Source organism: Hyaena hyaena, unplaced genomic scaffold (assembly GCF_003009895.1).
Source record: "Hyaena hyaena isolate Hyena2069 unplaced genomic scaffold, ASM300989v1 scaffold_202, whole genome shotgun sequence".
Classification (NCBI taxonomy): Eukaryota; Metazoa; Chordata; class Mammalia; order Carnivora; family Hyaenidae; genus Hyaena; species Hyaena hyaena.
The window spans coordinates 702,180-714,295 of NW_024080832.1; the positions used below are offsets into that span (position 1 = coordinate 702,180).

Here is a 12,116-nt window from a genome sequence, read left to right on the forward strand (position 1 = left end):
GGAGGCCTGCCACCAGCCCATTGGCGGTCAGCCGGGACAGCCCAGAGCACGCTGGGCACCACCTCCCAGACAGATGTCCCTGCCGCAGAGAACTCTCAGAGAGCTGGAGAGACACACAAGACTCGAGAGGACCACGCCCAGCCAGGTTGACACAGTTCTGGATTTTATCCACAGTCATACGATCACAACTGATATATATATATTTGTATTTATATACCTTTAAATTACACAATCATGTACAAAAACAGGTGCATTGCTGAGACCACAGCACTTCTCGGAGTTTCACAAGTGTCGGACTAATGGAGCCAGGAAGCCTAGGGCAGCAGATGGCGGGCGGCAGGGCAGCCCTGGCCCCTTGCAGAGCCGGGCTGCACGACGGTGGTTAACTGGGGACGAAACACATTAGTCGCCGAGCCCCACAGGGTGGGCCCGTGCAGCATCAAGGGGGCGGGTAGGGGGCTACAGGAGGTGGTGGGCGCGGCCCCCACGCGCTCCGTGGTTGAGTGCCCTGACACCAGCACTGGCAGGCGGGGCTGGGCCCCCAGAGCTCAGGGCGGGGGGCGGGGGGGACCGCCAGGTGGGAGACCTTCCCACTCCAGGGTCCTGAGGAGTCTGGGGACTGAGGGAGAGTGGTCCCAAACTGGGCCATGGAGGTGGTTGCTCAGAAAGGATGGGATTTCAAGTCCCTGCCCCACGGGGGTGGACAGCTAGAGTGCTAAAGGGGACAGGCCTGGGGTCCAGCCAGGACCGCAGACCCTCCCCAGGTGCTAGAAAGCCACTGGCACAGAGAGGGGGAGCCCAGACCCCAAGGCGCAGATGTGCCAGATTCCTGCCTTCCAAGGGTACATGGTGAGGGGCGGAGGCCTCCAACGGCAATCCCACCGGGAGGAGAGACTGCAGAGGCTCTTGAATGGAGCTGGGAGGGCAGAGAGCTTCCAGAATCTGGCTTCGGGCTCTGAGCGGCCGAGGGCACATCTCAGGCTGCAGCAGATGCCCAGAGAGCAGATAGTGACAGGAAATGGGGCGCTGGGGCGGGGGGAGTCTGCTTGTCCCTGGGGGTGCCCTCATCCCCGCCCTCCAACTCCCCTAGCCCTGAGGGAGGCCTGGCCCCGTTCAGGCCCCTACCAGATCTCCTGGGACCCTCTGCGCTGTGAACAAGGTCAGGGCCTGGAGGCTGGGGTCCACGACCTAAGAGTACGCTGTCGGGAGAAGAAGCAGGGAGCCAAAGAGGACTGAGGGGTGCCAGAGGGCTGGGGTATCCTACTGTCTTTACCTGGAGGCCAGGGGGCCAGGTGCTGTGGAAGGGGGTGGGTGTCTGCAGCGCTGAGGCCCAGACACAGGCCCCTCCTGGTGCTACCAGAAGTCCGGGGGCCTCACCTCTGAGGTTCCCAAGAGCCTCCTCTTCCAGCCGTGTCCTCACACCTTGCGGCTTTGTCCTGCCCTGTCTGCTTCCCAAGCGCCCCCAGCCCACACGTATGGGAGAGGCTGGTAGCCGGTACTAGTGCTTCGTAAGCCACCACGGCTCTCCCTCACCCACCGCAGGACACGCTCGGGCTCTGGGCAGGCCCTCTGCCTCCTCCCACCCTCAACACCCTGTATCTGGTACCCAGGCCGGGAGAGAGATCCGGAGGGGATGCTAGCAGGGGGGATGCCGCTTCGGGGGTAAGGGCCGGCTGAGGGGACAAGGAAGAAAGGGTGACTGTCCTGCTCCTGAGGGCCTGGGCTCCTCCCTCCTGCCACACCCCTGTCTTTCCCGTTGGCTGCAGTGCCCCTGCTGGTGCCAGGCTAGAAGGTCCCTCGGACCTCCCAGCGTCTTCCCAGACAGGCGAGAGAAGGGGGGAGCAGGAGGGGAGGCCGCAAGGCTTAGTCTCCTGCAGGCTGGCGGAGCCTAGGGCATCTAGGGCTGCAGATGGGCATGGAGGGAGGGAGGCGGTGGGCAAGGTGCCCTCCCCCCCCAGAAAGTGGGAGGAGGCTGCTACTGTTGCTGGCTTTGCCCTGGGTGAGGCCCCTCTCTCGGCCTGAGGACTTATGAGAGGGGGCCAGGGTCTCCGCAAGTAACCAAGTGACCCAGAGGTATGGCTCTGAGAGCCTGCACCCAGATTGCTAACAGCCGGAAAGAAGGGCCCCAGCAGGGTCTCGGTCCTTCAGCTGAGCCTGGGGTTGCGCCCCCTTTGCTCACCCTCCTACACCCCGGTGACACGGCCTCCAACTCCAGCTCACCCCTCGTCATGTCTGGGGGAGTCCAGGGGTCCTGGGAAACATCTATGGGAGAGGAGAGTGACTGCCCCTCCTCCAGCCCCACCAGTCATTAGGGGTGAGGCCAGGAGGAGGGCACTCCCCAGGGCAAAGTGGAAGACTAAAGACTGGGAGGCCCCCCTTCCCTGGGATCTGGAGGGGAGGCCTTTGAGAGCAGGGTGGAGGGAGGGGAGCATGGTGAGGCAGAGGAAGAGGTCAGAAAGGTGAGCCCAGAGAAGAGCCGGGGGACGGGTGCTGGCAGCCTGGGGTGGGGGTGGGGGTGGAGGCTGGGGGGTGTAGTCTGGGGGAGCGAGGCAGGAGAGAAGGGTCCGGGAGACATCCCTCAGGGCTCAGGAGACTCTTTGGTGGGATCTGAAGAACAGATGTTGTAACGTCTCTGTCGGGCTAAGTACTAGGACCCTCGCCTACCCTGGGGCCGTCACCCCGAGTCCCACCACCGCCCTGGCCTCCAGGCGGCCCTGCAAATGCTTCCGTCTCTGTATTTTTTGTTTTGTTCTGTTTTGACTTTTAAAAAAATAAAAGCTTGATCGGAAAATATGTCTGGAACTCTATGGCGAGGGAGGAGGGACGAGAGAGAGAGAGAGAGAGAGAGAGAGAGAGAGAGAGAGAGGGGAGGGGAGGCAGTGGGCGAGGAGTGAGGGGTAGTGTGGAGGGGAGCAGGGCATCTAGATGGCCTCCACGTAGTTCGCGGGATAGAGGCCCAGCTGCCCACTGTCCAGCCGCCCGCGGCACCATCCCTGCTCGTCCTCCTCGCCCAGCTTGGTGAGTTCGTCTCCTAGGAAGGGGACACAGAGGAGCTCATTGATGGGGGCTCAGAGAGAGCTCCACCTAGTCTCACACTGCTAGGGAAGCCCTCCTAGCCCTCCTATACTATTAGTCTAGGCCCAGCCCAGTGCCCTCCCATGACTGCCCCAAGCTGGCCCTGGAGACCAGCCGCAGCCACACCCCCACACCCACGTGCTGCACCCCACCTGAACACCTAATCCGGGTCTCAGTCCTGCCTCCCAAACCCAGGCCCCGCCTCTGGCTCCCTTTTTCTAATCCTGTCCCTGCTCCAGGCAGCCCCAGCCTTTAGGCCCCGCCCCCACCCTATTCTCAGGTCCCGATTCCGCCCTATTCCGCCCGCCTGGCACCCATTTGCTACTCTCAGGCCTTGCCCTTGCACTCTAATTCAAGTCTTAGCCCAGGGGGCAGGGTCACACTCCGGGTTGGCCCCGCCCATGCACTAGGCCCCGCCCCCAGCCGCGTTCCCAGCAAATCCCGGCGTCCCCTGCCTGCACGTCCCGCCCCGCCGCCCCAGCGCAGCCCATCATACCAGCCTTGAAGCTGAGCTCATCCTGCTCCTGGCCGTCGTAGTCGTAGAGTGCCCGCACACGCACACCCTTGGCGTCGTCCTCGAAGGGGTTGGAGCCCCCATTGGCCTCATTGCCCCCAAATGGGTTGCCGCTCTCGTCATCCGACCACTCGGTGGCATAAGGCTGGCCCCTGTCGTAGCTGCTAACGCTGAAACACAGCGAGAGGACCCAGCGTGAATTGCCTCTACTCTTCTCCCTAGGGCTGCCGCCTCCTCCAATCAGAGCCCTGGCCCCAAATTTCACGAAGGCTGGAACAGGCACGGGCCTTGTAAGAGGGGCTCCCAAGCCAGTGACCCTCACTGACAGCTCTTTCGACCAATGTGAGGCTGGACTGTTAGCATTATTACCCAGCCTTTGAGTGAGGGGGTGCTGAAGGGGTCCCCTGAGAATATCTGACCTGTCATCTTAAAGTTTTTTTTTTTTAATATTTTTATTTATTTCTAGGAGAGAGAGAGAGAGACAGCGTGAGTAGGGGAGAGTCAGAGAGAGAGGGAGTCACAGACTGAAACAGGCTCCAGGCTCTGAGCTGGCAGTCAGCACAGAGCCCGACGCGGGGCTCGAACCCACGAGCCGTGAGATCATGACCTAAGCGAAAGTCGGACGCTTAACCGACTAAGCCACCCAGGCGCCCCAGACCTGTCATCTTAGAAGGGCACCTAGCAGTTAAGGAGCGTGGCCTCTGGGACATCCATCATACCCCAGCTCTGAGGCTTACTAACTAGCTATGTGTCCTTGGGCAAGTCACTTAATCTCTCGAGGTTTCAGTTTCTCCATCTGCAAAATGGGACTCTTCACGCACTTTTCAGAGTGTTGGGAGGCTTCAGTGGCTTACTATATGGAACATGCTTACAACAGTGCCTGGCACACAATGGGTGCTCCCAAAGGATGACCCACCACTACCTTTGAGAGGACCACGAGGTTGCTGTGATGCAGATCATTTCTGGTCTCCTGAGGTCAAACTCATGTGCCCCAGTTTGTGGGCCCCTCTGGCCCCCAGGAAGCCCCCTGGGAGGCACTCACCTGCCACGGTCCCCAGCCTGGGATGTGGACTCCACCGCTCCAGTGGCATTGGTCAGCGTCACCCCCTCTGCCTTCTTGGGCTGTTTTTCTTTCTTGGTGGCGGTGTGAGGGAGGTCTGGGTTCCACTCCTGGTGGGCACCAGGGGAGCGGGAGGCAGGGGGGCTGCCCCCCGAGGCCCCTTCCAGCCTCCTCTGTCTTCCCTTCCCCGTCCCCACACCTCCTCACCTCAAACTGGGGCCAGTTCATGGGCATGCCTGGGCCGCTGGTGCTGCGGAACCATCTGAGGTCATCCTGGGCGTCGGCCCCCCGAATGGCCTGCTCCAGCTCCCGGTACACGTGGACATAGCTGTGCACAGGGGAGATCAGGGGCTGGGGGCAAGATGCACCACGGCCCCTTCTCATCCTCGGTGAGGGCCAGAAGGAGCCCGTTCAGGGGACCAGGGTGCTGGCGTGCCCCCAGCTAGGAATCAGGTGGGCTTGCCAAAGAGCAATCTCCCTGTGGTCAGCTCTAGCAGGTACCCTCCCCTGTCGTCACCTTGGCCACAAATCCATCATCCGAGCACATTTCTCGAGTGCCTCATCGTGTCGCCTTGCACCCGGGCAGCCGCTGTATTTGGAGCCCCTTCCTTCTTGCCCCTGCGGCTCTGGCCACCCTTCCTGTCCCAATAACAGGGGGCCCAGGACGCCCCCCACACCACCCCCCCCCCGCTGTGGGCACCTGTGCCCACCACGCTGCCACGCCCAGCTACCTGCTGTTCTCAGCAAGGTTGAGGTGACGTTTGATGTCTAGCAGCACCTCCTTGAGGAAGACCAGGCGCTTCTCCTCAAACTGCTGGCACTGCTCAAACACCTGCTCCATGCTCTCCATGTACTGGGGTGTGGTCTTGCCCACGTCGTCCAGCACCTTCTCATACTTCTCCTGCGTCTACAGACACCAGGGTAAAGGAAGGGTGAGACCAAGCCTGCAGCTCCCAGCCACCCCCACCCCACACCTCACCCCCTTGCACCCCAGCCCATTAGCACCTTCTGTACATCCTGCTTGCACTTGTCCACTTTGTCCTGCAGCTTTTTCTGCTGCTCGGGCGTGACCGACTGCTCCGTCTTGCTATTCATCTCCCGGGTCATGGCCAACTTCTCCTCTTTGCAGGCCAGATGGTAAGCCTTCTTTGCTGCCTCTAGCTGCGGGGACGGGGGAAGGGGAGGCACAGCTCCTGCTTGTAAAGCAGGAACCAATGAGTCGCTCATCAAGCCCTCCCACCTGCCGGGGGCAGTGAGCACACGTTCCTACGAGGCAGAAGGGGTACAGGCCCAGCTCCAGGTATCTGGGAGCCGTGCCCAGCCGTGTGTGGGTGTATGCCCCCCGGCACTGCCTGCTGCCTCTGCGGACACCCCTCAGTTGGGCCCTGCAAGGCCCGCCCCATCTGTAAACTCTCTCCCTCTGACCAGATGGCCCCGCTGAGCTCAGCTGCCCACCCATGCCCCATCTGCAGAGCCACCCACTGGGCACCTCCTTCATCTTCTTGGCCCAGGGCTTCTGGGCCTTGCGGAAGCCGTCCTCAGCCTCCTTGGTCTCCTTGAAGCCGCCCATGATCTGCTTGTGGTAGGCATCCTTCTGCCAGTTCTTGACCTTCTCCAGGTCCTCGTTCAGCAAGTTGTTCTTCACTTCCTGGTGCAGTTCGCTCACCTTGTCCGCCTCCGTCATTATGGCCCCCCAGGCCCGCTCCAGGCTGCCATACTGTGGGCCTGAGGAAACGGTCATGGGGTCACGAGGCCCTCAGCACCCCCTGCCCAGAGACCTCCCTCATGCCTCCTCTCTCTGAGGCTTTCCCTATACACGCCGTGGGCGCAGAAATGCCCTCCTCCACCCTGTTTATAGTTCTGTCCATCCTTCAGGGCCCGACTACCTCCTCCAAGAAGACTTCTCTGACTGCTCTATTCTCACAGGCTTCTGCCTGCAGCCCTCACGGAACGCTTCTTATAGCATCTGCCTCTGTGCCGACTCTCTATCTCCTCTGTCAGCTTGTGAGCCCCATGGGGTCAGCCTGCACTCCGTGAGTTCTCACAAGCCCAGCACAGCACCGGGCACACAGTAGGTGCTCCAGGAATGTTGACTGTTACCAGCCGGTGACAGAAGCCAGGAGGCCACTGGGACCAGTCATTCCAGTCATTTGTTCCTCTGTGTATGGGGATCAATTCTGTGCCAGGCACTGTGCCGGGCAGTACGGACTCAGCCCTCATGGGGTTTAGAGTCTCGTGGAAGAGAAAAAAAAAAAAACCCATTAATGATCACATGTAAAGCCTAAGCTGAAATTGTTCTAGATTGAAGGCACTGAGAGCCAGGACAACTAAATGCAGTATGTGATTCTGGATTGGCTCCCAGACACAAACAAATTTGCATACGCACCGTATTAAATGTCCTGAATTTGATAGTTGAACCATGGTTATGTAAGCAAATTTATTCTTGGGAGATACATGAAGGACTTAGAGTGAGGTGGCCCGTCTCCCATTGAAACGGTTCAGAGCAAGTATGCACAGAAGAAAGAGGAACAAACAATCATTGTGAAATGTTAACTGGCGAATCGGGTTGGAGACTATGTAGCTCTCTCTATTAGTCTTGCAACTTCTCCCTAAGTTAAAATTATTTTGAAAGAAAAAGGTTGTTTTGGTTTGGTTTCCATTTTGTTTAATCCAACCTGACATTGCACAAAGTCGAGTTGAGCAGGGACAGGGAGACCTGGCTTGGTTTGGGAGGGTCAGAGTACAGTGTGGGGACGGTGCCCTCCAAGGGCCGGTGGCCTGAGGCTGCAGGTGCATCTAGGTGGCTGAGCGCTCCCAGAACCCAGGCGGTGGGGACCCGGTCAGGGCCTGGGCGATGCGCACGGGGTGGGCATGGGGGCACCTTTCTCGATGAGCTGGCGCCAGCGCTTGGCCCAGTCGGTGAGCTGCTGTGCGTATGCCTTCTCGATCTTAGCGCGCTCCTGCACGCAGTTCATCAGGTCGTTGCACAGGCGGTGTCCGTCATCGATGCGCTTCACTGTCCGCTTGTAGTTCCCCACCTGGCGGCCAAGGAGCGAGCACGACTCCCGCGGGCTCCCCGCCTCCCCCCGTCCGCCGAGGCTGCAGAGTCCCCGCGTCCTGCAGGGGGCGCCCGACACACCCATCTTCCCACCTTGATCGCCTTGCCGCCTGGCGGAAAGCACTGGGGGCTCCCCACCCTCACATGTCCGAGGCGCCTCAGCACCCTGCATCATACCTGACACTCCTTCACCCCACTTTCAACATAATTTTCCTCGCTGCCACAGAGTGTGGGATTTTGATCATTTGGACCCAGACTAGAATGAATTATTCATTTTGTTCTTGTGAGCTGAATGTATCATATTTATAGAGGCATGTAAGTGTTGAGTCGAGCTGCAGCTTCTTGACATAATATTATGTTGTATAGACATCTCATTAAACACTTATTAATTTAGGTTTGGCAGTTCACTTTGGGTTTTGGAAGCCCATCGAAACATTTTATTTTTTGGGTCTCAAATAGTTTGGGAGGCTCTTGAAATGCTGGCTCTAGTCTTGTCTCCCCCTCTTTGTTGCCCGGGGTGGGGGTGGGGGCTTCAGGAACTCATGCCACAGGGTAGGGGGCTGGGGGCAGCTGTAAAAGGCTATGTACGCTGTAAAGCTCTGTACCTGCCTTTGTGAAAGGCCATGCCTCTGATCGAGGCCCCCAGAGATGACAGTCCACATCATGAAATGCGATAGATCTCTCTGGGTGCAGGTGTGGGGCAGAGGGGCTCTGGGCCGAGTGGGCAGTAGTCTTACCCCACTTCATGCCTCCAGCCGGCCTGCTGAACACCAAGGGCTCGGGAGGGATCCGAGGGGCTGAGGAGCAAGGCCTGAGGTTGTGGGTGGGTGGGAGCCTGGGCTGCCACAAGGCCAGCTGTCTGGTCCCCAGGACCTGGGGAGCATCAGAGCCTCACCTCCCAGAAGCTGTCCGTGGTCTCCTCCGGAGCTAGCGAGGCCTCGTCGTAGGAGCCAGACATGGTGTAGCCGAGGGGGACGGGTGGGTGTGCAGTGGCGGTCAGCAGGCTGGGTTGTTCATGCGCTGGGAGGGCGGAGAGAGATCCCTGCAGAGGGGCGAGGCGCCCCACGAGCCCCATCTAGGCTTGGGGCCCCAACTCCATAGGTGTAAGCCTTGCACCAGGATGGGGACTCCCTGCCCGGGGACTGGCTCACCAGCCCTAGGGTAACCCCAAGAGTCAGCCTGTAGCACCCTTCGTGCGCACCCCTCGAACCTCTCCTCCACAGGCCCGCGGCTCCATATCCTCGCCTCCCTCTCCCCCAAATCCAGCCTCCAGCTCCAGTGTGGCACCTCTTCTCAAAAGCCTGCCCCAACCACCAGACCCAAGGCGCTCACACAACTGCTTCTGTGCTCCTGGACTCAGGGCTAAAAGTTATAGCCCCATGATTATATATAGTTGCTTTACATAAACCTGCTGTTTGCCTCACAGACACACACAAAGCCAGCAATCAGGCTAATCTTTATGCATGTCCTGCTCCCCCTCCCCAGGGCCGGGCACCCTGTGGGGCCAACTGAGGCTCAGCGAACCCCAGCTGGCTTCTCAATCTACCCCCCGTTGGCACTGCCCCCACTCTGATCCACCCGAATCCTGGCACCCAATAGCCCCGCCGCCCTCAGCAGAGACCCTGGTCTCAGCCCCTAGAACCTCTGCAAATCCCCCGCCTGGGCCCAAGTGCCCTGGGAAGCTGGCAGCACAGCCCCCTCCCATCTCTGGCCGGGGCTGGGCCCCTGTAAATCGCCCTTTTGGCTGCCCTGATGCCCAGCCTCCAGAGCCTCCATCAGCCACTTACGTGTCCCCTTATAAGAGTCCCAGGCATGTGGCTTCCTGCCCTACAGGTCAGACCACTGTGATCTGTGCGTGCAGCGCAGCGGCTCCGTGTGGCCTGGATCTGTCGGCAGGCATCACAGCTGTCCAATCTAGGCCATGTGCTGCCCCAGGGCTGGCGACGCTGCCCGATTCCCTACCCTCACCCAGGCCTCACTGCCACCCCACACAAGAATAGCTCAGCGGTCAGGAGACAGGACCCAAAGGGCCAGGCACCTGGTCTTCAAAGGGGCAGGGAGGCCAGGGCAGGACCGACCCCGCTGGGAGGTGCCCGCCTCAGGCAGGGGACGTCCGGGGGATGCCTCCCTGACTCTGCACTGCCGTCTCAGGGGCTGTGTGCCCTATGCAATGAGCACACTGGGGAGGGCCAGCCTCTGGAAAATTCAGTCCCACCTGGGGATCCAGGGACGCCCGGCCCTTATAGCAGCTAACCTTCAGGCCCGGGGCAGGTGGCACCAACACGTGTGGATCCTTGGTCAAGGATGGCCCTCCCCTCTCGGGCCTCAGTCTCCCTATCTGTCCAGGGCCCTGTTCCCAGTAATAACCCAGCACCGCCTCCTCCTTGCTCCCCCCAGGCACTAAAGAGTTTTGGTTCCTTGCCCCTTAGCAAAACCTCAAACTTCCCCCCAAACCTGTGCACGGTGGGGATGGGTAGGAGGAAAGGTGGCTAGAATTCATCAAGGGACCAAGAAACATGTCTGCGTTCTTTTCCTTATGCATCGGACCCTGCTCACTTATAGAGCAGCACTCCCTTCATGAAGAGGACTGCATACAGACAAGGGAAAGCAAGAGGTGGGGATATTTAATGAAGGACTCTCAGCCAGGTTAGGTAAGTATCTCTGGGGCCAGAGCCCCATCTAGAACCGGTGAAGTCCTCCAGAACTGTGTTCTTCGGGATCCAAATAACGCACGGCTGTCAGCAGGTTGGCGGTGGGGGCAGGCGGGGTGGAGGGGGCGGGCGAGCCGCAAGAGAGTGAAGGTGGAGCCCACCCCTGGTGTGGGGAAGTGACTGGATTAGCCTTGACTGGAGGATGGGGGGTTGGGACAGCGTCCCCTCTCCCCACTACAGAGGCACACCTCCTTGCCCCACAATGCTGCTCCCAGGAATTTACCTTCCAGCCAGCGGGGCAAACTGAGGACGCCTAATTCCATGAGCTGCAGCCCTACTTGTAAAAACCAAAGGCCGGACACATCCCAGATGCGCGTCCAGGGGACTGTGTAGGTAAATGATGGTGCAGGCGCCCAGGGAACCCTCCCCAAGCTGTGGCTCTGCAACAAGCCCAGCAGGGTGCAGAGCAGTGGGCCTGCGGACGCTTCCATTTGTATAGGAGGAAATACTGAAGCAAGAAACGGGAAGCTGGCAGTGGTGGCTGACCTCGGGGAACTGGGCAGCTGGGGGCCATGATGGGAAGGTGATTTTTCACTGTTGGTCCTTTATGCCGTTTAAATTTTGCCTTGTGTGCATAAACTGCACATTTTTTTAAACCCTCCAGCCCCTGTCGGAGGAGAGCTGAGGGAGCTGGGAGCCAGGACCCAGAGAGCACTGGAAATACGGAGCAAGGGAACGGTACAGCTAAGACCTGGCGTGTCAGGCTAGATGGGAATGCACAATGGCGGAGACCAATCTCCACTTTGTCCAGGTCCTGGGGTTGGGGGGGGGGAGGACTTGCTGGGGTCCCTCCCTCAGTGCAGGCAAGTCACGGGTCTCCGGGCTCCCAGCTGCCGTACCTCTAGCCTTGGGGGGTCCCCGCTCTGTCACCCAACTGCTGTGTGACCTTAGGCAATTCACGTGACTTTGTTGGGCCCTGCTGGGAAATGAGGCTGATTCAACCCAACTCAAAGGATGGATGAAATGGGGAGGGTGCAGGGAGGCGGGCTCAGGAAGAGAGGCAGGCAGGACCCAGAAGAGGGTGCAAGAGGAGGCATGTGAGCCCCCCAGCAGCGCATGGCCAGACACCCCACCCCACCCTGCGCCTGCCTCCTGAAAGTCAGCCTCACATGCCCACCCTGGGGTGTAGCTCTGGTCAAATGCCATGTCCCTCCTGAATGGTGGTCAGTAGCTGAAAACACTGCATCTCCCAGAGTCCGGAAGGCAGTGTGGCCAGCATCCGTGGTGCCCGTGGTCAAGCCCGACATGCTCTTAGAAGAACCTATCAAATGGGCACGATGCCTGTCTGACTTTTCTCTCCAGCGGCTGTAAAGCTATTGCGGCCCTGGCAGCCCTTTATCATTGATAATGATAACTGGCATTTATGGAGCACGTACTTGGTGCCAAGGACCGTTCGTGTGTCTTAACGCATCAGATCCTGCCAGCACCCTATTCAGCAGGTGCTACTATCACCCCACATTGCAGACAGCGCCCAGAGGCTGGGACGCATCTGAAAGAGCCTGTCGACTCTAATTACGGATTTGTCACTATTGCTGGAGTGGGGGCGGCAGTCCCGCGGCAAGGGAGGGAGGCGGCTGTGGTAGAGCCAGCGAAGGGGCCAGGTCTTTCTCGCCCACAAAGATGGTGTCGCCCTCAGCATGCTGGACGGGGGGTGTGGGCTCTGTTCCGGCCCTATCACTTACCCATGGGACCTCAGGC

General features: G+C 59.7%; 1 protein-coding gene across 3 annotated transcripts in view; it reads right to left on the minus strand.

Moving 5' to 3' along the window:
- Positions 1-142: 142 nt before the first annotated feature.
- The window catches only part of PACSIN1 (protein kinase C and casein kinase substrate in neurons 1), a 51,256-nt gene continuing 39,282 nt past the window's right edge, over positions 143-12,116 (minus strand). For all 3 annotated transcript variants that reach the window (XM_039241777.1, XM_039241778.1, XM_039241779.1), the window contains 10 exons: positions 8,603-8,727; positions 7,531-7,687; positions 6,139-6,374; positions 5,655-5,810; positions 5,381-5,556; positions 4,857-4,977; positions 4,632-4,759; positions 3,572-3,759; positions 2,867-3,031; positions 143-2,836 (listed from right to left, as the gene is read on the minus strand). In XM_039241777.1, the coding sequence (XP_039097708.1) occupies positions 2,922-3,031; positions 3,572-3,759; positions 4,632-4,759; positions 4,857-4,977; positions 5,381-5,556; positions 5,655-5,810; positions 6,139-6,374; positions 7,531-7,687; positions 8,603-8,665 (1,335 nt within the window). In that variant the 5' untranslated portion in view covers positions 8,666-8,727 and the 3' untranslated portion in view covers positions 143-2,836; positions 2,867-2,921. The remainder of the gene's footprint in view (positions 2,837-2,866; positions 3,032-3,571; positions 3,760-4,631; positions 4,760-4,856; positions 4,978-5,380; positions 5,557-5,654; positions 5,811-6,138; positions 6,375-7,530; positions 7,688-8,602; positions 8,728-12,116) is intronic.